The following is a 24671-nucleotide window of genomic DNA, read 5'->3' as shown; positions in this document are numbered from 1 at the left end:
TTCTTTGATTAACATAATATCTTATTATTCCCTCCACTCAAGATACCAGGATGTCAAGTTTCTGACACCATCAGATCTATTATCACAAAATAGGTAGACTGCATTTGAAGATATGCTAAATACAGAATACACTCAGAATTATAAAGCAAACAAATGCATGGGAATGTCCATTTAAGAAATTCTCAAGTCCCTTTTAAAGCAAAGTACATTGAACTAGAAACAGCTGCCCCTTAGTGTAAGTGGTGATTTTTGAAAAATCATTTTTAATGAGGGGTGACAGGAAGGCTTAACCCCTCTGAAGTTAAGCAAAAGGATGCCTCTTAATTAATGAAGAAAGGACTTAATTCTGAAATACTTTTTGATGGACTCATATCCACAAAGTGATGTGTGGTTACAATGTGTTGATGGTACTTACTCACCTTAGATGAAATAACAAAAATTGTAAGTTGTATACATCTCATGTTCCTTCGTTCAATGTGCTACATACTTAACAATACATAATGAGCATCTCTTAAGAATAATTTTTCTAATTCATTATCCACATAGCAACTTTTCCTTCTACTGGAAGTGTCCCAGTAAAACTTTGCACCAAAAGCACATTTTAAAATTAGCTTTCAAAATTCAGGGGGTATGTAGTGGGAGAGTTTGTTTATATTTTATTTAGGATTTCTTAATCCAGTGATAAAGGCAAATGACCTTTCATCAGTTGTTCTTTATTTGGTTTTCCATGTGAAAGAACTCACATCTTAAACAGATAGCATTTTATAGAAGGTATATTATCTTGCAGCAGGAAATTAAATAAAGGAAAACTTATTTTGTAGTTCATTGTTATTCATGTAATTAAAACAGGAATGAAAAAGATTTTTTTTACTGTTTGGCTTTGTCTTACAAAAAACGAAAACGTGCTAGTTTATATGGTTTGACATATTGAACAATATCTGTGGTTCTTGGTAAATCCTGGTATCTTCATCACTTAGCAGTAATACATGATCTTCTTTGCTCCAATCAGGCTGTTGAGACGAATGTTGACTGTTTGTGTTGTTCTAAAAGCAAAAAAAGTGTGGTATCACCTGGACTATGCAGACAGAAGAACTAGTTTTTGTGGGTCTGATGAGCAATGGCATTAAAAAGGACACACATAGTAACAACAGTACATTGAGGATAATGTTCCTGTTTCCGATAGTTCTGACATGAATGTCTTCTGAAGATATTGTTGTTGCTACATGGACAGCACTGCACAGCACGTGTAACTCTATACCAGTATATAGTTAGTATTTCTGTTGGAGAAAGCACTCAATAACTCATCCTTCAAAATGTAACTGACAGAGAAGATTCTAGAAGGGATTAATTAGATAGTTTGTGTCTAATAAGGAAAAAAAAAAAGACAAAAGCCCCAATGCATAACTATTTCAAAGTGTATTGGCGAGGGTCCTATATATCTAAGTATAATGGTAAACAAATGGGCAAGGGTAAGTTAAAAGCTGGTTGAGAATGTATCGAGATGCTCACTTCCGCAGCACATATACTAAAACTGGAACAATACAGAGAAGATTAGCATGGCCCCTGGGCAAGAATGAGAATGTCTTGAGAATTTCAAAGAAAAAGACCAGGACAGTGTCAGATAACAGGACATGACAAAATTATGATTTCAGGGTATTAAGAATGGTTATAATGAAATATTTAAGCACTTTTTATAAAGGAAGTTACTTTTGGATATTTTATAGTTCAATTAGCAAATACAGAAGGAAAAGATAGCCTTTAAATATCACATGAATCAGCTTTAGTGAAATTGTAAAAACCTTCACAGTTGTATTCACGATTCCATGACACTTCAGAGTTTTCAGCGAGAGGCATGGGTGTCTAAAAGTCCAAAGGAAGTTGTGAAAATTTGTTACAGCAGGCCAAGCACTGACCCTCTCTCCAGAAACTTCAGCACACTATCCAAGTAAGATTCTGGCCAGGAGTAGCTTGCAGCTAGAAAAAAACCAAACTCCTCTCCTTCCTCACATATAAATATGTATCCATATGTAGGATCGCTGGACCATATGCCATCTTTTCATTTTTTTGAGAAGCATCCATATTATTTCCCACTATGGCTATACTAATTTACATTCTCCTTTTTTCGGCATCCTTGCCAGCACCTGTTATTTTCTGTTTAATAGAGGCCTTCTAAACGGATATAATGTGGCTTTGATTTGCATTTCTGTTGTGATTAGGGACATTTGGTAGTTTTTCATATGATGGTGGCTGATTTGTTATGTATCTTCTTTGGAGAATTGACTATTCAATTGACTTTTCATCCATTGGTTCATTTGAAAGTCAAGGTTACAGAGAAAGGGAAAGACAGAAATTTAGGGCTAAAAAGTGAGAGAGAAGGAGAGAGGTAGAGTGAGATTGATTCATTCCCATCTTATGATTCACTCCCCAAAGGGCCACAAAAAACCAGCACTATTCCTGGCCAAAGCCAGAAGCTTCATCTGGTCTACTACATGGTTCAAGCACACAGCAGCAGCAGCAGCTGGATTGGAAATGGAGCAGTTACACATGAGTTAGTGCCCATATGGGATGATAGCAACTTTACCTAATTTAGCTGCCGTGCCCCCTGTTCCGCGCCTATTTCTCATTTGAGTTATTTGATTTGTTTTTTGTTTTTGTTTTTTTAATTGTGCAAGTTCCTTTAGGTATTCTGGCTCTTAATCCCTTATCAGATACAGGAGTTGCAAATATTTTGTCATTCAACAGGTCAACTTTTCATGATGTTGGCTGATTATTCTGGTACAGTTGTTTTTTTTTTTTTTTTTTTTTTAAGTCTTGTATAGTCCTCTCATTCTTTTGTGACTGCTTTGGATCAATTTTCTTCTGATGCACTCACATTTTGAAAGAAATTTGTTTCAAAGGGTCAAAACTATAATGCACATTTCCTCTTATTAAAAGCTGTGACAAGCTAACGAAAATGTCAAATTCCTTGATTTTTTACTATATTTATAATATATAGTGTGTCAGTTCTTGATGGGCTCAAGTAGAAAGAAGCAGAAAAGGGAAGCTGAGATCCCACCACTTGAATTTCATTATTCCTAATATTTCCTTGTTTTAGTAAGTAGTAAATTTTTGTTGTTTCACAGTTTTTTAAATATTTAATCATTATTTGACTATGTGATAGAATAAACTTGAAGATGCCATTTGTCATCTCTGATTATCAAATATTCAGTCCATGTCCCATATCAAGCTAGTAATTATAAGATAGAACTAAGTGATAAAGTTCTGACTCCCAGTGCCCTTAGTCTTTTCTACCACTGGCGAAAGATCAAATAAGAAAAGTAGTTATTGATATGTTCTCAATGAAATCTGAACAGAACCCGCTGTAGATCTTACTGGCTGAAGTTAATAAGTATATACTCTCAATATTGATTATGAAGCAACATTGTACCAGAATCCAAGATGTACTCTTGAGATTCTGCCAGACTGGGAAGATGGACTGTTGGCTTGTCTACTACCCTTTGGCTGTCTTGTATAAAGCTCAAAATGTACATCACTCTGGCAGGGTAATCCTCTCTGATCTGCATGGGCTTCCAATGTTGATGAGACTGGGAGAAGAGAATGAGAAATATGGGCTTAGTAGATGTTTTTCATGCAAAAGTAGCCAGGTAATGTCCGACCTCATAAAAACCTCATCTTCTTTTCTGATAAATCCCAGGGAGAGTATTAAGAGCTCAAAATATGAGTAATGTGACAAGGAAAATGATCAGATATTTATTTTAAAAAGCAAAGGTGTCCAGAATTCCTTGTAAAGGAAATACTGTGAAGTATTCTTTTTTTAAAGCAGATCATTTCCAGTGAAGAATTTCATTATTTCCATTCTGTTAAAAAATTGTAACACACATTTATGTAAATGCTAAGAATCCATAGATTTTTCTCTCTCAGGAGAACTGAGTCTCTGCAGGTATGTGGAATGTTGCCTTTGTCCGTTCATTTTGTGGTCTGTTATTCTGCTGTATGTGTGTTGCTTAAATGGCAGACCTGAATGAACTCTTTTACCCTAAGCTTTATACTAAACCTGATTGGTTTTAAACGTCATTTAAGCAAGAAATTCTTACTTATTCTTGATACTTAGTATTCCCACGTTTTGTCCTTATTCATTCTTCTAGAAAAAAATAACGAACAAATGACGAAGGAAATATTAACCATTGACACTGAGGACTTTATACAGATGTTCCTTGTAAATAAACTGAAAATATTTAACTTCTTTGAAGCCAATAATTGCCTTCTTTTATTGTTTATTTATTTTCGCTCCCCTTCCCATTGGTAGAGGCTGCAAGATTATTTAACAGGCCAATTCGGCAACAAAAGGAAAATAAGTTTGAGTTGCTCTAAAGATCAACATGAGGCTTTTGAAAGGATATTAGACCATTTATAAATGATAATTATGTTTTTAAAAGATTTATTTGTATTAGAAAGGCAGATTTACAGAGAGAGGAGACAGAAAGGGAACAATCTTTCATCCACTGGTTCATTCCCCAAGATGGTCACCAACAGCTGGAGCTGAGCCAATTTGAAGCCAAGAGCCAGGAGCTACCTCTGGACCTCCCATATGGGTGCAGGGATCCAAGAACTTGGGTCAACCTCAGCTGCTTTCCCAAGCTACAAGCAGGGAGGCGGCTGGAAAGTTGAGCACCCAGGACATGAGCCAGCACACAGATGGGATGCTGGCGTGGCACATGGAGGATTAACTTGTTGTGCCACATCGCTGGCCCCCAGTGCATTTTCTTCTAATTTGTCCTGAATTACCATCTGGGAAGGTCAGTTTTTCTGATCTTTATCAACAGATGGCCAAGACAAGTTTCTTAAAGGTTGTATGGCTGTTGCCCTGCTGTCTCCTAGATTTCACATTGTTTGCCCGTAACACTCTGGCACAGCACATTTCTGCTGTTCACCTCTGCCTCTGTGTGGCACTCTGTGGTACCAGCTCTGCACAATTCATACAACCTCAGAGCAAGTTTTTGCAAAGCATGTTTGAAACCACTATTGTCTGTTATTAAGGATTTCCTAACTTGGTAGATATATCTATAGGAAATGGGACAGGGGACGCAGAAACAGGACTTTTGAATGTTTAAAATGGGTTGACTTACCTTCTGTTACAAACCTTTCATCTGTTCTTTGGAGCGTATCAAAATCATCAACTGATTATTCATTATTATTTATTCTAGGAAATGGATGGGGAACCCTGTTTCTGCCAAAGGCCATTTGAATATTTGTAACATCACTCATGGACCATACAAAATTATCAACTTGCAAATTAGTCTGCTGTAGACTATTTGAATTATGAATTGTTCTTGTAGTTTCCTGGGTAGGGTGTAACCAAATGATTTTGTGAGCTCTTATATGGTCCACAGACAAAATATTCCCTACCCCTGCTCTAGGGGGGTAAAATATTAATTAGGCCTGCCTCATCCTTAACCAACTCAAGAAATCCCCCAAGGCCAGATACTTGGCACAGTGGTGAACACAATGATTAAGATGGCTACAGCTTATAGTGGCATGCCTGGATTCAATTGCAACTTTCTGCTGATGCACACACACCAGGAGGCAGGAGATGGCTTAGATACATTGGTCCCTGACATGTATGTAGGACACCCATCCCATTGCTGCTGTTAGTTTTTACCCACAATGAGTCCTTACACGCAACTAATTTCCACAGCCAAGTCCTCTTTTCACAATAGGTTTGTGGCCATAAGCCAAAATGTCAGACACAGCAAGGTACCTAGGAGGTCCTTTCATTCTAGCAGAGTAGGAACAGGGGTGGAGGAGGAAGGGAAGAGAATGAGAAGGGAAACATCTGCCACAGAAAGAGGTTGCAAGGGCAGGGGAATGGGGAGGGGGCAGATGCAGGAGGATGGGGAAGAGGCAGGTGGGGAAGCCACAGCACACACAGGTGAGAAGGAGGAAGTGAAGGATACTAGATGGGCTTATTGGAGTCTCAGCTGATTGGTAGGTGGGCAGAAATTAGGGGCAAGGGCCGAGAGAGATTGGTGGGTATAGTTATCAGATACAGCACCATAAGGTTACAGCCAGTTGGTAGGTAACCAGAATGGCATGAAATTTGCAAGCTGTGGGAAGAAGCAGGAAGTGACACCAGATCCAAGATGGCAGGGCCTCATCAGTCTCCAGAATGGTATTTGAGCCACTCCTCACAGCCACGGTTCATGCCCCATCTGTTCCACTACCTATCCAGCTTCCTGCTTGTGGCCCAGGAAAGCAGTAGAGGATGTCCCAAACCCTTGGGAACCTGCACCCATATTGGGGAACTAGAAAAAGCTTCTGGCTCCTGGCTTTGGATCAGGTTAGGATCAGGCTGTTGCGGCCAATTGGAAAGTAAACCAGCAGATGGAAGATCTTTCTCTTTGTATAGATGTCAGTCAACTGAATTGAGTTCCTACTACTGGCTCTGGCCCTGTTCTAGCTACAGCCATTAGAGCCACTTGGGGGAGTGAATCATGCATAGGGATCTGTTTGCTTCTTTGTTTCATTGTCTTTCTCCTTCTCTATAAAGAAAAATGCTTTAAAAATTATTGAATATTTAAATTTCAGTAGAGACTGTTACTAATTAGAACTCACTGTGGATTTGCCATGCTGAATTAGGAATTCTGAAGCTGGTACCACATGTTGAACTGTCACAATTAAGCAAGGTCGCTTCTGTTTAGTGTTTCGGTTTTCTTCATTCACTAGTTATACCAGACACATTCTCTCTCTCTCTCTGTCTTTGTGATTCAAGACCCAGGAATCCATTTTCATATACATACACTATGATTATAATCAGGTTTTTTTTAGTTCATTTTCATTTATTGGAAAGGCAGAATGACACAGACAGAGGATGTTAGGGGAGATCTTGCATCCACTGATTTCACCATCCACATACCACGACAGATGGGGATGGGCCAAAACCAGGAACCCAGAATTCTATATGGGTTTTCCACAGGGGTACCCGGGGCCCAGCTAGTTGAGATAGCATATGTTGCCTCCCAGAGTGTCAAGCAGGAAGCCAGATGTGAAGCCGAGTCTAGGACTTGATTCTAGCACTCCTGTGTGGGGTGCAGCCATCCCAAGTGGCGCCTCATCTGCAGCTCTGAAGGCGTGCCCTTATGGTCACCATTTAAGAAGCTTCACACCTCTAACTTTTTGGAATAGCTCATGGTCCTATTACTGCCTTTGTATTTTCCAGTAAGACTTAATCATTGATGAACTGTAGTATATGCACACATGATGGAATACTGCTGTGTCATCAGCAACAATGAAACCCTGACTGACATAAAATGGATGCAACTGGAAATCATTATGTTTATAAAGAAGCCAGATCCAGAAAGACAGTATCATATTTTCTCTGATTTGTGGTAGCTAATATATAAAGCATAAAAATTTAACACATGTCAGTGAAATTCGCATTCTTATAATTTGATTAGGCCCAGCATGATGACTCAAAGGTAAATCCTTACTTTGCAAGTGCCATCATCCCTTAGGCTGCCAGTTATATCTCGACTGCTCCACTTCCCATCCAGCTCCCTGCTTGTGGCCTGGGAAAGCAGTAGAGGATGGCACTGTGACTGGCTAACAGATATGCCTATCTCTCTGGACCCTCCAATGAAGTTAAAGGTCAAGAAACACAGGAAGCACAGGAAGCTGTGTCCCAGGGCAAATTCATTACCTGCTGAAAAGCAGGATGAATGTAACATTTGACTTCCTAGAATTGTTTACAAAGGAAGTCCTAGCACAACTCATTAAAGGGGAACAGAAGAGAGACTGGGGTGTAGCCCATCACTCTTGTTTCATGCACAGTGAACAGGACATGTTGGGGCCTCCACCAAGGACACAGTGTACCATGTGCCCATGGCCTCCCATATGGGCTAGGCAGGCAGAGATTCATGGGCAATCTCCCACAGACAGTTGCAGGCATCCTTAGCAGAGGAGCAACATCACGGGAAGGTTTAGAACCATGGGACCCTGCAGATGTAGGCAGAATAAGAGTTCTCTGTCTTATTCTGTAGGTTTTGATAATAGAAAACAAGATTATCCTAATGTAAGTCCACAAAAAGGTTGGTTATAAATTTGAAGAAGTATTTATTTCATGTAAATTTTTGTAATTAATTCTTTTTTTTAAAAAAAAGCTCTATCTTTCTGTTATTTTTAACTTTACAATTCCCAATTCCATAGACTTTGTAATTGATTTCTTCCCCCTCTCTTTCACCAGGTGTCACCAAAACTCATGCCAATGCAGCAGATCACTACTTGAAATGTGGACAGACATTTGTCCCAGCCTGCGTGTTGTTCATTGTAAACCTGCCCAATTAAATTGAAAGAACATCAGCAATCATGCTTGCGTATTTAACGAGTAGTTTTCTTCTAGCTTCTCAAACTTTCTACAGCCATATTGACGTTTCTTTCAAGTGTGTTATAATAGTATAATGAAAAGCAAAATATGTGACAATCTTACCTGTTTTCTAGGTTCTGAAGTTTCCTTTTATACTTGGTGCTTATGTTGAATGTATCTGTGCCTTCTCTTATATAAGCTCAATTTTATTCAGGATCCACCAAGATGGGCCATAGGAAGAATTTTGCCAACGTACTTCTGTCTATTCGTTTTGACTCTCTGGACTGAAAAAACAAATACATTGATAGGCACCTGTGCAGCTTCTGATCTGGAGAAGTGCTATCTCCAGGATTATTTTTCTCTCTGCCTCCTCTGACTTTTCTTCTGGGCCCTCTGATTTTGTGGATCACATGTTGTTTTGCTAGACTGTTTTCCTGCCTCCCACACTTCTTCTAGCCAAGTAGATACCCAAGAAAGCAAACAGGAACAGCTACGCAAAACAGAGGAGAAGTAACTGTCTCACGGAAGACCAAATATGGGAAATATTGGTGCCAAGATCCTACCAATAAGTTGCCTTTATTAACAACTTTCTTCTGTACTCTGCCAAAGACTAAGGCTTACCATAGGAGGAGGGTTAGGAACCCAGTCTGTCTATGCACTTTTCTCATTTTTGTTGTTGTTACTGAGGCCTGTGGGCTACTTGTACAATGCCTGCTCTTAAGTCAATAAGGACTGTAATTTATCATGAACCATAGACACAAATGCAGCAGTGGTTTTAAAAAAAAAAGTCTGTTCAGGTTCTCATTTCTGTTCATAAAAGATTCTAAGTATCGAATGAATTTTTCTACCCAGCTTTTCTTTTTTACTCTGCCAAGGCTACTTGCTTTAACAAAGCGTGTTTAACTCATCCTTATTGAAGCTGAGTAAATAATAATGGACAAGTCCAGGCTTTAAAGAGTCAGTGACTTTGAGTGTTAGAGAATCAACATGAAGCATTTGGTTAGAAAGGGGCTTTTCATCAATGGTGTCCTTAGTATCAGACATGTGTCCAAAGGGTATCAGGTGGGGAAAGAGTCTGGGTGCTGGGGGGACAGGCTGGACAGCTGGCCTCTGGATGGAGTTAGGCATCATACAGGGCTGTTTATCATTTCTCTAGCACTAAGCGTAGGGATGTGTTTAGGTACAGTCATTGAAACTTGTATTCAGAAATAGGGGAAATAGACTTTCTGTGAACGGCGCACTCCAACTGTAAATTTGCCTTCTCCCTGGCTCTAAAGCTCTGTCCTAACAATTTGCCAGGTCTGTGAGATTACTATATTTTTGTTAGAGTTATGATTGGCAGTTGTCAATATTTTCAAATATATCTGTTTATCATTCCTGTCTGTCACTTCAAAATATTGCAATTTTAATAATGTTCTAAATCTTAAATGGTACAACTGAAGGAGAGGATACACTGTTCTTAACTAAGAACTCTATGGATGTTATAAAACACATTAACAAATACAGTAAGTATTCGAAGTGGATATAGATTGTTGTTGTTGTCCTTTATCTCACTTGGGTGTGGTGTGGTTAAGCGGTGGAAGGATATGGCAGAGACCGTTGTGAAGGCCAACAGTGAGAGTGAGGTCAGCACCAACTTGTGGTTTCCGCCTCTCCTTTATCTAAGATACTTCCCTTGTAGTAGAAAAAGAAAAAAAAAAGAAGAAATGCATGCTGTGTTTTGCTTCTTGTCAGAGCCAATTATGTCCCAGTTTTCACGGTAATAACTTTTTGGTTTTGTCCAAAAATCTCCCTTGCTGTATACATACATTGTTTCATATCCAAGAGCCATGTTGGGTTTTCTTGCATTTTGAATTGACTCTTGTGTTGGCTCCTGTGTAACAGACTCATCCCCCAGCCAAAAAGAGTGTGTGAGTTTCCTGGAGAGACCACTCTTGATAGCGAACCTGTGTGCACAGTGATTATACCCAAGGATGGTGTATGATCCATGATATGTCAGTCATGTTTTTTCTCCCGCATTTAAAAACAAGTCACTGCTGAACTCCAGGTGGAGAGAAACACATAAACACAGAACAAAAGGAGGGCAGCTCCTGGTGGGCTTGAATTCCTGGTTCTGAATTAGAATTTAAGAATGGGTCTTAAGACCAGCTGCCTTCCAACCATGCCATAAATACCAATTTTTGCTTGAGTTGTATCTTTCATTTGCTGCCATAATATGAACTCACAAGCTCTAATTCTTAAGTTCCTTTTTAGGGATTTATTTGAAAGGCAGTGTGAAGAAAGACCAAGAAGAAAGACAACTTCTATCTGCTGGTACACTTTCTAGTTGGCTGCAACAGGCAAGTCTGAGCCAGGAGCTCCGTCTGGGTCCTAGGTACCTGAGACATCTTCCATTCCTCTCCAAGGTACATTAGTAGAAAGTTGAAATGAGAAGTGGAGTAGCCAGAACTTGTACCTGCACTCCCATGTGGGATGCTAGAGCTGCGAGTGGTGGCATAATCCATGTGTCTTAATGTCTGTCTTTGAAATTTGCAAGTCCTAAGAGGGACTTGGCCTGCTACAGAAGCCTGTGGAATATGAGCAAAGGTGCTTATTGTCTTGGCCCAGAGAACACAGGCAAGGGGCATTTATAAGTGGGATGAGTGGGTAGGAACGCTGTCGCCAGAGTCGTCTCACTCCAACTCAGAATAATCAGCAAAATTTGGGATGTTATTGCAATGAAAGTATAAGATATTTCATAAATGGATAGATGGTTTCATCATTACCCTCTTTGCTCATGGAGTATGTCCATGCATTCCTTAAGCTTATTTTCAGATTTTCTATTTTTAGAAGGGGATGAATACCCTAATTTCCAATGTAGATATTTAAGACACAGGTAATATATCGAATTGCAGGAAACTAGCAGTCTTTTAAAATGCTGTATAAGTGACAGAACTCTTGTTGTTTTGTTTCAATGATGACACTCCCCCTTACTGCAAACTGAATAGCAAACTGACTTTAAGCACAAACACCAATGGATGTAACGTGATCTGGTGCACATCTGTGTCATGTGGGTACTTGATGTCTTCCATCTCTGTAAATGGAGAATGACTGTGCAAAACTACCAGGAAACATAGCCTGTCCCATGAGAGTGACATCTGTTAACCCAGAGAGCCAGTGGATAAAACAATCCTTTTCCTCAAGATCAAACACAAATCATTTATGATCAAGGGAACTACTGGTTGATTATGGTCATTAAGTGCTGTTCCAGACAGTCCTGTCAGAGAGGTCCTCAAGCAGCCAGATTCTGGGTCTTTGGAAATGTGACCCACAGCATGTCCACAGGGAACTGCCCCCACGCCCCTATTAGCTGTTTTGAAACAATGGCATCTTGAGTACCTGGTGCAGCCATTTTGTATCTTTGGCTGCTTCTGTAAAAGTCAGGCATTTGATGTCCGGCACTTTAAAATTTCCAGGAAGAAGCCAAACTGTTCCAGAAGCTCACACAGAAAGCCCCAGGGTCCCCTCTGTGAAGCCGGCATGATTTGGTGGTAGGAGGTGATAGCTCCCACGTGGCCCATCAGCGCTCTCCAGAGCTCAGCAAATGCTCCTCTCATCTCTAGTTCCCAGCCTGGGCGTGCGCTCGGGTTGGGTGAAGGGTTGAGAGCTGTCTTACTGCTTATCCCAATGAGTTTTCAGTTTTGTTCGTTTTAGAATCTTTGTATTTTTGTATAGCAACTAACCCACCCATGGGAGCCTTCTGAGTATATTTAATTGAATCACTTTACTAACTAAAAGCATGGATGGTATAAGGCCTGGCTTAGAGGCCTTCCTCAGCGAAACAATGACAGACATTCTCTCAGGATGAAGGAAGAAAAGACAAAAAGAATTGAGATGGGTTCCAGAAACTGTGACAAAGGAGCCAAGAGCTTGAAATAATTCCTTATATTTAACACTTCATAATTTACAGGATACCCAGAATATGAGAGCTGGCTTATTTGATTTTCACAATAACCTGCCAAGCAGACATTATTACCTCCATTAAAATTAACTTGATTAGTCTGAGAGAAGTAATGTCCATCAGTTCTTTAATCAAGTTAGCCTTTCGGGACTGAGGTTGGATTTTGCCGGGGTACTTAATGAGATGTGAAGTGAATCCCCCAGAAAGCACCAGGTCTATTGCTCTCCAGTAAGCTATGAAACGTGGAGTTCAGATGCTTTACGCCTACACGGGACAAACGTGCGGGTTTCCTTCTCCCTGCCCACACAGCCCTTTTGCATAACCCAGTTCATGTGGAAGCGTCCCTATGCAAGACTTGTGATCACTGGATTTGCTCACTTCCAAGGCCCTGTGTAGACACCAACAGATATGGACACTCACTTGACACCAGCAAGATGGGTTGACAGGCTCTGCTTTATTTTTGTGGCTTTAATCCAGTTTCCTTGGTATTAAAATCAGACTTGTGTCTCATTCAGTTGAGCCTAGAGATCAAGCTGATACTGGCAGCCTGAATGTAGATGTTGACTGGTGATATGGGAGGAAGATTGCTGTGGGAGAAGATGGGATTGATCAGAGAAGAGTGCTGATTCCATTGCTGGAGCCCGGAGGACTAGTGGGATGAGAGTGAGTGGAGCAGGCTTCAGGCTCCAGCAAGACACGTAAGAGATGACATAGGACGTTACTGTACTTCTGTGTGACACCATCATTTGTGCTTGACTTGTTATCAGGAGGGATTTTTTTGCATAAATGTTAAGACTTTTTTTAAAATTTAGGACTATTTTATTTCTATTTGAAAGACCAGGTCACACACAGAGAAGAGAAAGATCCTCCATGCTCGTTCACTTCCAAGATAGCTGCAATGGCCAGTTAGACCAGTCTAAAGCTGGGAAGCAGGAGTTTCTTCCAGGTCTCCCACTCAGGTACAGAGTCCCAGGGATTTGAGTCCTCCTTTGCTATCTCCCTAAGCCACAGCAGGGAGCTAGATGGAGCAGCTGGCACATGAACTGGCACACACATGAGATGCTGGTGCTTTCAGGCAGAGGAGTAGCCTGCTAGATCAGGGTGCCAGCCCCCAAACTGGGACTTTTGAGAGTTTCTCAGTCCAGATGAGTTTGACCGACATCCGCTACCGACATAAAGCAGAGTCATTGATGGATCTTTCTGTAGCCCACAGGTAGGAGCCCTTCATGGCGCCAGGAAATTCACCATTCCTGAAGGCTATGTTTGTAATCCTGGGGCTTCTCACTAACAGGAGGAATGAAGTAATCACAGGGTCAGAGAGATGGTCAGGGCAGGAGAAGGCAGGGGAAGCATGGAGCAGGCACCTGCCTTGGTTCCTCTTCTAGAGCAATAAGGCAGCCAGAAGCTGAAGATGCCATGTTTTGTTAGCTGCATCCCAATTTCAAGGATGTTGAAACTGTGGGTTGGTGCTTTGGGTGTAGTAGATTAAGCCTCTGCCTGCAGTGCTGGCATCCTGTATAGGTGTCAGTTCAAGCCCCAGCTGCTCTGCTTCTGTTCCAGCTTTCTGCTAATATACCTGGGAAGCAATGAAAGATGGCCCAAATCCTAGGACCACATGGGAGACCTGGAGGATGCTCCAGGCTCCTGGTTTGGGATTGGCCCAACTTTAGCTATTGTGACTATTTGAGGTATGAACTGGCAAATGGAAGTTCTGTCTCCTTTCTCTGTAAATCTTTCATATTTTTAAAAAAATCTTAAAAATATGGTAAACTATTTAGCATCAGTGAGTTGCAGAGCATCCTTTGAGGCAGAGGTTTGTGTGAGATCTGGTGTAAGGTTATTTTAAAGAAGCATTGTTATTCCTTTCAAATACATACAATACTGATGGCAGTGGAAATGATTCTTAGCCACCTGCTTTATGGATGAGTTAATAATTACATTAATGTATATATTTTTAAAAAAATCAGTGTTCAAAACCAATTCATCTAACTTTATAATCTTTCCATCAGGGTCGCAGGTCAGGCTGCTGCCTATGGTACCCACAGCTGAGAGCCTGTGGGAATCCTGGCTGCTCCACCTTCCATCCAGCTCTCTGCTCATGCAATAGCAGAAGGCCCAAATACTTGGGACCCTTGCACCCCCATAGGATACCCGGATGGAGTTCCAGACTCTTAACTTCCACTTGGCCTTGGCTGTTGTGGCCATCTGGGGAGAGATCAGCTCATAAATATCTCTCCACCTCTTCCTTTCGAATATAGATCTTTTTAAAAAGTACATCTCTCATGACATGCTTTCCAGGTATGTCTGTGTGTTCCTAACATTTCCCTCCTGTCTGCAGTCACACACTTCATCTTAGGTGTATTCAAGCTTATCTGTGATCAGTGTGAAGAGCTATTACATTACAGGTAGTCAAATGCATAAACAAGAACAAAGACCACTGTATTTGAGGAAGTACTCCCATTAAGTCGGCAGAATCAAACTCCAGAGGAAACAGCAAATACATGTGAGCAATTTGGAGTAAGCTCAGAGACACCAGGAATGAAAAAGAATCAAACTATGGGGAACGAATACATTGCTACATATGTTTAACTTGCAAACGACAAGTTAAATGAGTGATTTAACAAACATCTAAAGAATTGTTATGGAAAACCAATACAGATGCCCCAGATCTCAAAGAAAGGAAGAAGCAAAATGAAGAAGATGAGAATTTAGAGATTAATTAGCATTTCCTGATCATGTGATTGTAAAGAACAGGAATTAGAGGACCTATATACTCACTTTAAAATTTTATAAATTATACAGGAACTGCTGTGGCCCACATGTTTCAGTCACCACTTGTGGCATTTGCATTCCATACTGGACACACACATTTATGAGGTGCCATGCAATATTTCCATGCATGTATATGCTCCTCATATGTAATCTGTATTCTGAAGCATTTAACAAATATATGAGGAAAACATTCAAAATTCCTTCTTTTCCCACATTGGAGTACCTGAGAGTAGCTTATGGCACCAGCTTCCTGCTAATTGCAGATCTTGGAAAACTGCCAATGAAGGCTGAAGTAATTGCATCACTACCACCCACATGAGACATCTGGTTTGAATTCCTGGCTCCCTGCTTTGACCCCAGTGTTGCCCTTGTGGGTACTTGAGAAATCAACCAGTGAATGAGAGCTCTCTGCCTGCCTGCCTGCCTGCTGCCAATATCGCCCTCCATTAATCAGACATTTTTAAAAGAAGTACAGAAGAAGTAGAAAAAGAAATTAACCAAAAAGAATAGAATGCCACTAGGCCCAGGGATTGTACCTGCAGAGCCCAACCCCATTGTCTTGGAGCAGGTAATGATGGGTGGATGCCAGGCTGAAAAGCAACAAATCACTCTCCAGCGTAAGTGGCTGCCATGAACCAGCAGTGGGCATCCTAAGAATAGGGAAGTCACAAACTGTATAGAGCCAGTCTTGTTGAGCTCACAGCCTAATGCAGAGAAGCAGCTCTTAAAAAATCACACTCGAGCACAAACTTAGAAATGTGTTGAATCTTTTTTTTTTTTTTTCCCATCAAGGTTAACTCTGGGTACAATGAGAGATTATTCTGAAGGAGTCTAAAATTATCTCACACTTGCCCTTGATTAGCAGTCCCTAAATATACACCAGACTAGTCAATAAAATGTGTAAAGCACACTGAAAAAAAAAAACCCTAAAGTGTCTTTTGACAATCAAGAACAATAAAGTCCCACAGAAGATGGAGATAATTTATGACTTATTATATATGATTTGTACCCCTCAAAAAAAATCACAAAAGGAACTCTGCTACAAATAATGCAAAGCTCTGGCTAAGCAGTGGGTAAAGAACAAAAAGCAGGCCCAGTGAGAAAGACTGAAGTTTCAATGAGATAATAGAGTTACCGAAAGGGCACAAAACAGAATGATCCTGGCTCAGAATGCAGAGCAGACCACTCAGTGGCTATTGTAGCCGTCTGATTAGAGATGCTTTATTGTGGAAGGATATTACATAGATTCAGTCTTGTTCTGAAGGGATCAATTGAAATGCTCTGGTGACTCAGGAAATGCAGCTCCCCGAACTGGGCCAGCTGTGTTTTTCAGAAAAGAAGCAATTGTGAAATGACCTCATTGTCATCTGTAATGTCATTGGAAAAGCAAAAACACTCCAAAGACATCTGAGTTGGTGGCAGAGCTGAATAGTTAAAACTCGGGCAATAACTTAAATTTCATTTGTCAGGAAAAAAATTAAAGCAAAGTCATTAAAACAGTCTACTGCATAGAATTGATTCGTTCATTTATCTTTTATGGTGATCCAATTATTAGGGATTTTTTTTTCGGCTTTGTTAGGAACATAGCACAAACAGATCAATTTATGGCACCTGTGGCTAGTCCAGAAAAAGATTATGATAAAAATAATTCACTAACACATTCTAGGAAGCTCAGCTGCCAAAGAGATCACATTTTGTAAGCACAAGTTTTATTTCTACTCATACCAAGATGAATTATTTTGAACCTTTGCTCCACAAGCAAGTATGCAACCTCCAGTCAAGGCAACCTTGTCGCTTGACCTCATCAGAAAATGTATTACCATGTGGATAAAATGATGGGAAAAGAAAATCTGTTTAAAAATATTGTTGACCTGGGCACTCTTATGGCAGACACCATCTTGCCATGAAAATAGTTATGAAATAGTAAAATTGATGAAAATTCTTGAAGGTTTATTTTAGTCAAGAAGTGACAAGAACTGCACGTGGTAGAGACTCCAAAAATCAGCAAAGAGAAAACAATTGGCTACCACCTGTCGCTCCTGCCATGGCTCCCTGGCTGGAAATGCCATCTTACAGGAAAAGGGGTTTATGTAATAAAATAAGAGAACTGAAGAGACTGAGGGAGACACTTCGGTAAGGAGGAGATAAAGTCTGCAAACAGCATGGAGAAATCAGAAAGCCAATAGAACGAAGAACAAACACTCGTCTACTATTCCCTGTGTGCTAGTCTTCCCCCAATTCCCCTGCTTGAAGCTGCAATGTGTGACAGGGAGAGTTAGGCAGGACGTGCCTCACCCCCACCCCTGTGGCAGACAGGCAGCCCTCCACGCAGGATAATTCCATAATCCTCTGTGACTGTGAAACAAGTCTACAGAGCCAGCGCGGGCTGCCTGTTGTTGTAGAGGAAGCCTGTACCCTCCCCTCTGCCTCCAGTGTCAGCCCCCAACTACTGCAGATAAGTCGGCAGACTTTGCCTGTCCCAGAGGACAGCAAGCAGGCTTCTCATTACCACAGCTCTCCAGAGACAACACTGACGCTCCCCAGGACACAGAGCAGGCCCCTGTGAATCCTACAGGCTTGTGTGTACAAGCCCTGGAGCTACTTTTTTTTTTTTTTTTTTTTCTCTGAGCTATCTAGGGAAGGTCCCTATGGCTTACTGGGACTGATTGCCAGCAGCAGCCTACACACAGTCTCCATGAATCAGATGCAAGATGACCTTTCTGTGGTTCTAGTCACAGGGTGTTGTATTCCCACACACCTGGCACACCCTTGCATGCCTTGAGGGAAGTGGGGGTAGGTCCCCTGCACCTCCGGAGCTGTTGTCACTGGTACTATAACCCTTAGAATTAAGCTCCTACTCCCCTGTGGGAGATAAAAGGCCCTGCACAGGTTCTTTGGATTCAGGGTGGTGACTGGCTATCTGCAGTCCCTGGGATAACGGTCATCCTGTGGGACTTGGGTAAGGACCCCACTGCATTCTGCAGCCACACGAGAGTGATTAATACTACATCGCTCAGAGAACACACCCTGCAGGACCCAGGGAAGAGTCTATTTGCTTTCAGTTCCCCAGAACCACATCTGCCAGTGTACAATCCTCAGCATAGCCCATATTCCCTCTGTGGTACTGGGGCAAGTTCCTCGTAACATCTCCCAGGTCTGGGCCTTGGGTTCTTGGTGCTACAAGCCACAGCATTAGTCTTACCCATATAAAACAGGGCCTAGAGAAGGTCCTGAGGGCCGTGGCTGTTCGTGTCTCAAGCTGCATATCAATAATGCTTGCGTGTCAGGACAAGGATACAGCCCCATTTGTGTCCCACAGCACCAGGAGATCAGTCATATGAAAAACTCCAGTGTGACTCCCGATTAATTAGTAAAAGACAGATACTTTTGGAGGTTAACAGAAATTGCTCCTGCCTGCATAAACTAAAGCTAAATCAATAATCCTGAGTGACATCATGCATTCCATCTAAACATAAGTCTTTCCCATCAAGACCTATGCTATAAAAAATAAATAAAAAGGAACTGTGATGCCAGATGCGCAGACATCAATCTAGGGACACAGAAAACATGAATCCGGGAAGGATGATACCCACAGATAATAGTTTTCCAGAAATAGAACCCCATCTGAAGGAAATCTAAGAAATGCCTGAGAGAAAAATTCAGAAGAATAAGGAAACTCAACTGAATGTGAGAGAATTCAGATAAAAGTGAGAAACAATAAATGACATGGATTAGAAATTCAATAGATATAAATCATTAAAGACAATGAAACTAAAACTCTGGAGCTGAAAACCCCAATCAATGAAACAAAGTCAACTGGGAGCTAGAAAATCAGACTAAACCAGTTAAAGGAAAGAAATCTCAGATCTGGCAGATAAGATTTGAAATTAGTCAGTCAGAAAAAAAAATAAGATTTTTAAAATCAAAAGCCCTGACATATGAGATACTATTAAGTGATCAAATGTTTATATTATATGGATATTTTTAGGGAAAATGCATTGGAACTACCGATTTAAATGATCATTGAAAATATTCCAAAAGTTGAGACAGATATGGACATCCAGATACTGGGAACTTAAAGGACTCCCATCACACTCAAAAAAATCTCATCCAAGGCATATTATAATTGAAGTGTCAAAACTGAAGACAAGGAATGAATTGTAAAGGCAGTGAGAGAGAAATGTCATGCTACATATAAAGGAAAACCAAATTAGACTTCTCCGCAGAAGTCCCACATGTTAAAGAAAGAGGGATGATATATTCAAGCTCTTGACAGAGAAAGAAAATAACACTTCGAACAAAGACTCTACACAGCAAAGAAATCCTTTAAAAGTGAAGGAGGAAACAGTGTTCCCCTGACATGAAATAACAGAATTCATCACCACCCAACCTGCCTTACAAGAAATCCTGGCTGGAGTCCTACACTGGAAACATGCATCATGATGACCTGACAGTACCAACTTCACCAACAGAGCAGCTATAATCAGTAATCAACCAACAAAATATCAGGAATTACTTATTATGGGTAAATATTAACCTTGAATATAAATGCATTAAGTTTCCCAGTCAAAAGATATCGCTCAGTTGAATGGGTTAAGTTAAAAAAAAAAAGCAACACTATATATTGCCAACAATAAACATACATCGGAGAAAAGGTAAGCTTCACAAGTTAGGGTGCTGGCAAAGTGGATGTACCTATGTACAAGAATGAAATTGAATCCCTACTTTTGATCAGTAACAAAAATCAGCTCAGTATGAATCAAGTCTAAACCTAAGACCAGAAATATGCCCAGTGTTGTTGGGTGTATAAATTATTGTAACTACTATGGAAAACAGTGTGGCAATTTCTTAAAAACAAAAAAAGAAATGGAACTTACATATGAATAAGTAATTCCCTCTACTGGCATTGACCTAAAAGATATGAACTTAAAGAGATACCTGTCTCCTCATGTTTATAGCAGTTCTGTAGTCAAACTGTAGAACCAATCAAGAAACCCATCACCCAATGAATAAATAAATCAAATGTGGTATATATACCCAGTGGCATAATACTGAGTTATAAGATAATGGAATCCTTTCATTTACAGCAAGATGGGTGGAACTGGAAGACATCATGCTGAATGAAATAAGCGAGATGCAGATAAACACTGCATGTTGGGAGTCAAACACAGAATGCTGATTATTAGTGGTTGAAAGGATTACATGTTTTGGGGGTTAAAAATTAAGAAAAATGGCTGTGTTTCATTGATACACACATCATATGAAATGTTAATGGGATAAGTGGCTACATGCACCTGTTTGCATTAGTATCTCAAAGATTTTCCTATACATTTAAGGCTATCTGAAATAAACTGTTAACAATAGGAAAGACACATTGAATTGTGTTGGATTTTGGTAATGATTGAAGCCAAGAGAGATGGGTCCTTGCTTCATTGTCTGTACTGTGCCATAGTAAAAAGCATTTAAAAAAGAAAATAAAAATACAACATCAACTACTGCATCTTCATGAAATCACAATCTTTAATTAGGAAATCTAATGATGGTCTTTTGGGATAAGAAATTTAGTCAAGAGGAACAGCAATGTCAATGGAAACCATCTAAGGATTTTTTTTTTCAATAATCAAGTTAACTTTGATTCTAATTATTAGTGAGGCACATCTCTGTGCTGGGTGAAAATAAGTAGGCACATGCCATCAAGTAAATGTCAATTTTTTTAAAAGGCTTGTATTGGAAAGGTAAATTTACAGAGAGAAGGAGAGGCAGAAAGATCTAGCTGCTGTTTCATTCCCCACACAGCCACAATGGCCGGAGTTGAGCCAGTCCAAAGCCAGGAGACAGGAACCTCTTCCAGGTCTCCCACTTGAGTGCAGAATCCCAAGTCTTTGGCTATCTTCCTCTGCTTTAACAGGCCACGTGTAGGGAGCTGGATGGGAAGTGGAGTGGCGGGGACACTAACTGGTGTCCATTATGGGATCTTAGTGCTTGCAGGCTGAGTATTAGCTAACTGAACCATCACACAAGCTCCAAATAAATGTAAATTATAACCACAAGCCATCATCAGGGGCAGGTATTTGGCAGAGTGATTAAGATGCTACTTGGGACACCTACATCCTATATCAAAATACCTGTTTGCTTAGCTTCACTCCTATTTCTAGCTAGTGCACACTCTGGGAGGCCAGCTGTTTGCTGGGTCAAGTATGTGGTGGTGGTTTTGGCATTTCAGAAGTGAACCTAAAGATATGTGATCTTTGTTCCTCTGTTTCCCTTCTTTTGAGATGAATAACAATAGATGTCTAAAAGATATACACTGAACAGAATAAGTAGTAAGCAGTGACAATACCAAATACTGATAAGGATGTGAAAACATGAAATCATTCAGATACTACTAGTGGGATGTGAAATGGTAGAATAATTGGAAAAGTTCTGCAGTGTTTTTTAAAACTAACAAGCAATGTACCATATGGTCCAGCAAATGCACTATTGGCCATTATCCCCACAAAATAAAAATTTATACAAAAAACTACATGAATGCCACTGGTAGTTTTACCATAAAAGTTGAAAACTGGAAGCCTAGATTTCTTTCAATAGTTGAGTGCTTAACCGAACTGTAATAAATCTGTAAGGAGAAAATTAGGCAGCAAGAACAGAAAACAAATTATTAATATATATAACAGCTATTATGAATCCCTAGGAAGTCAGACAGTAAAGAAAAATACTGAAAGGCCATACATGGAATGATTTCTTCTTATCATTTTTGAATTGATGCAATTGGGAAAAAGACGTTAGTGGTTACCAGTGTTCAGGGACCTCAAAAGGCAAACCGAAGGGAGGGAGGGAGGGAGGGAGGGATGGTTTTTAGGGATTCACACGTGGAGTCCTAGTGATGATGGGAGTGATCTCTAACAACGGAAAGTGACTATCAACTAGAAGTTAAAGATGAACTTCAAAATTACCCAAATGTTAAAAGGCTGCATTTTAATCTCTTCAAAACCTTGATGAGTGTCCAACATAGTGTTGAGTAAAATTTTAAAATGGTTATGATCTTTCCGTTAGTGATAGGAAAGAGTTGCTTGTTTTACCTAGGTATGCCCCCAGCATGACCACCTGCAAACACATATTTTAACCTCATTGGGTTAAATAACTGGGTTCCAATAACATTGGTGTAAAGACCAAAAACATATCTTAAGTGCCTGGGTTGTACAAGCTACTTAATAATTTCTTTTCACATTGGGGATAATTTTTTCATGTGGAGGTTTTTTAAGGGCTGCTGCTTTAGTTATTTTATTCATCCACTTTATAAAAATTTATTTGCAAATGTTACAGGGAAAGTATCTTCTATCCACTGTCTCATTCCCCAAGTGGCCACAATGGTCAGGGTTAGGCCAGCCATAGCCAGGACCCTGGAGCTCCATCCTAGTCTTCCATTGTACAGGCACAAGAACCTGGGCCATCTTCCATGGTTTCCTCAGGCACGTAAGCAGGGAGCTTGATTAGAAGCATTGCAGCTGGGGCCCGGCACGGTAGCCTAGTGACTAAAGTCCTCTTCTTGCACACACCAAGATCCCATACGAGCGCTGGTTTGGGACCTGGCGGCCCTGCTTACCATTCAGCTCCCTGCTTGTGGCATGGGGAAGCATTGGAGGGTAGCCTAAAGCCTTGGGACCCTGCATCCACGTGGGAGACCAGACAAAGCTCCTGGCTTTAGATCAGTGCAGTCAAGTCGTTGCAACCACTTCTGGGTGAATCAACAGATGGAAGATACTCTTCTCTTTCTCTCCTCCTCTCTGTATATCTGACTTTCCAATAAAAATAAATTTTAAAAAGAAGTGGAGCATCTGGAACTCCAACTGGTGCCCATGAGGATGCTGGCATTGAAGGTGGCATCTTAACCCAGAGTGCCACCACACCAGCTCCCCTACTTTCCCTTTTGTCTTTGGGAAGGCTTTTCTTGTATAGGTGTGTCCCTGGGCACATTAATATACTGGGATATAGTAAAATCTTTGGTTATCAAATGGAAGTTTAGAAAGTTTAAAAATGACCCAAGGAGTTACTAGATTATCCACTTTTAAATCTATCCCCTTCATGGCTTAAGTGAAATGTATGATAATAATCAAGAACTGATGGCATTGAAATTAATGGTAATTTTAAAAGCTGAACCAGTAGGGCATTAAAAGTGAATATAAATTTTCATAATAGTCTCATCAGTTTTCATTTATCATCAAGGACACCTGTTAATTTAAAAATATAAAGGCACTCAATGAGAGCGTGTGCTGGCCTTGTAATGAGAAGTTATGGAAAACCATCATTGCATCCTTAGCAATGGTGTACACATGTGGATCCATCCACTTTTACAAAGCAGACAATTGGGCATGTTTTGAAGGTAAAATGAGAAAGGTAACTCTTTGGCAAGCAAGCATAGTTTTTAAGATTTTTATGTAAGATCAATGTAGAAAGCAAGAAAGGCGTTGTAGTAATATACCAGGCACACATAAAACTGGCCACAGAAAGCTATCAGAACATCTGAGAAAATATCTTTCCCCACCCCCAGAAATCACTGGGAGGGGGGCATCAAAGTAGGTACAACATGGCTGAAACTCCATGGAGCATAAAGAAACACAACAGTATGATTATTCTTAAACTTGACATCCCATTCATTTTCCCTTTAGAGGGATGTGTCAATTTGCAAGATTTATGGGACCAAAATAATAAGGAAGGAAAGTGACATTTGTAAGTCTGAGCATCTTAGAAGCATTAAACCATCGTAGGATTTGGGTAGACAAAATAAGAGGTCAAAGTTGTCTGAGGGTGCTGGCTTCAGCAGCATATATAATAAAATTGGAATAACACAGAGAAGATTAGCATGGCCCCTTTGTAAGGATGACATGGGAATTCGTAAGGCATTCCATATTTAAAAAAAAGTTGACTGAGGAAAGGCTCTATTAAACAGCTCCTCGTGTTGCTGCCACCATTTCCTCCCCCAACAGATGTAAGGGGTTTCAGACACAAGCTTAGAGATGGTCTGTTGAAGGCTGTAGATGGGGAGCTAGAAACGGAAAGCAGGGAAGAACGCTGACCTAAGTTAAAATACACTCAACTAATGAGAGAGAGCACATGAGACCATGGGAGATAAATAAGGTGGAACACAGGACAACAGGAAATATCCAGAGGAAAACAAAATAATAAAGGATAAAAAATAAAGATCGAGGAAAGTTTGGGGAAAGTGTGTACGGATCGGTGGAACATAATACAGAGGTCTAGTATCTGTGCAAAAATGTGACAGACAGAGGCTAAGAGGCCTTCATGAGTAAAATACTGTCCACTTGCTTCTAAAGTCGATCAAAACTCAAGTCATAGATTGACAGAAGCCCCACCAAACCTGAGCAAGATTTAAAATAACAGTAACAAAAGCCTCAGGTGTTCTGGTGGCTCATCACTCTACAGGGACCAAAATCCACTGTCACCCAAAATGCTCGTTGGTTCCAACACATTCCACTGGTAATTCCCGTAAATGAAGGAGGATTTTCCTTTACTCGTGGGAGGGATACATGGCAGTGTTCAGGTCTGTAGGAATTCACAGCCTGAGGTCGGAGTGCACAATGT

At 40.5% G+C, this 24671-nt stretch overlaps 1 protein-coding gene and 2 non-coding genes across 8 annotated transcripts in view; all 3 read left to right on the top strand.

Annotated features, from left to right (window-relative positions):
- The window catches only part of OXCT1 (3-oxoacid CoA-transferase 1), a 122461-nt gene extending 114102 nt beyond the window's left edge, over nt 1–8359 (top strand). For all 6 annotated transcript variants that reach the window (XM_040977499.1, XM_040977498.1, XM_040977496.1 and 3 more), the window contains one exon: nt 8240–8359. In XM_040977499.1, the coding sequence (XP_040833433.1) occupies nt 8240–8281 (42 nt within the window). In that variant the 3' untranslated portion in view covers nt 8282–8359. The remainder of the gene's footprint in view (nt 1–8239) is intronic.
- LOC121154702 lies at nt 1502–1604 on the top strand. Its single transcript, XR_005883589.1, has one exon. It is a non-coding gene; the product is annotated as a U6 spliceosomal RNA (small nuclear RNA).
- A 15517-nt stretch (nt 8360–23876) lies between the features above and the next one.
- On the top strand, nt 23877–23983 carry LOC121154696. Its single transcript, XR_005883584.1, has one exon. It is a non-coding gene; the product is annotated as a U6 spliceosomal RNA (small nuclear RNA).
- The last annotated feature ends 688 nt before the right edge of the window (nt 23984–24671 follow it).

Source organism: Ochotona curzoniae, unplaced genomic scaffold (assembly GCF_017591425.1).
Source record: "Ochotona curzoniae isolate NIBS_2020 unplaced genomic scaffold, NIBS_Ocur_1.0 contig_2754, whole genome shotgun sequence".
NCBI classification, from domain to species: domain Eukaryota; kingdom Metazoa; phylum Chordata; class Mammalia; order Lagomorpha; family Ochotonidae; genus Ochotona; species Ochotona curzoniae.
This window is presented reverse-complemented; position numbering and strand designations above follow the sequence as displayed.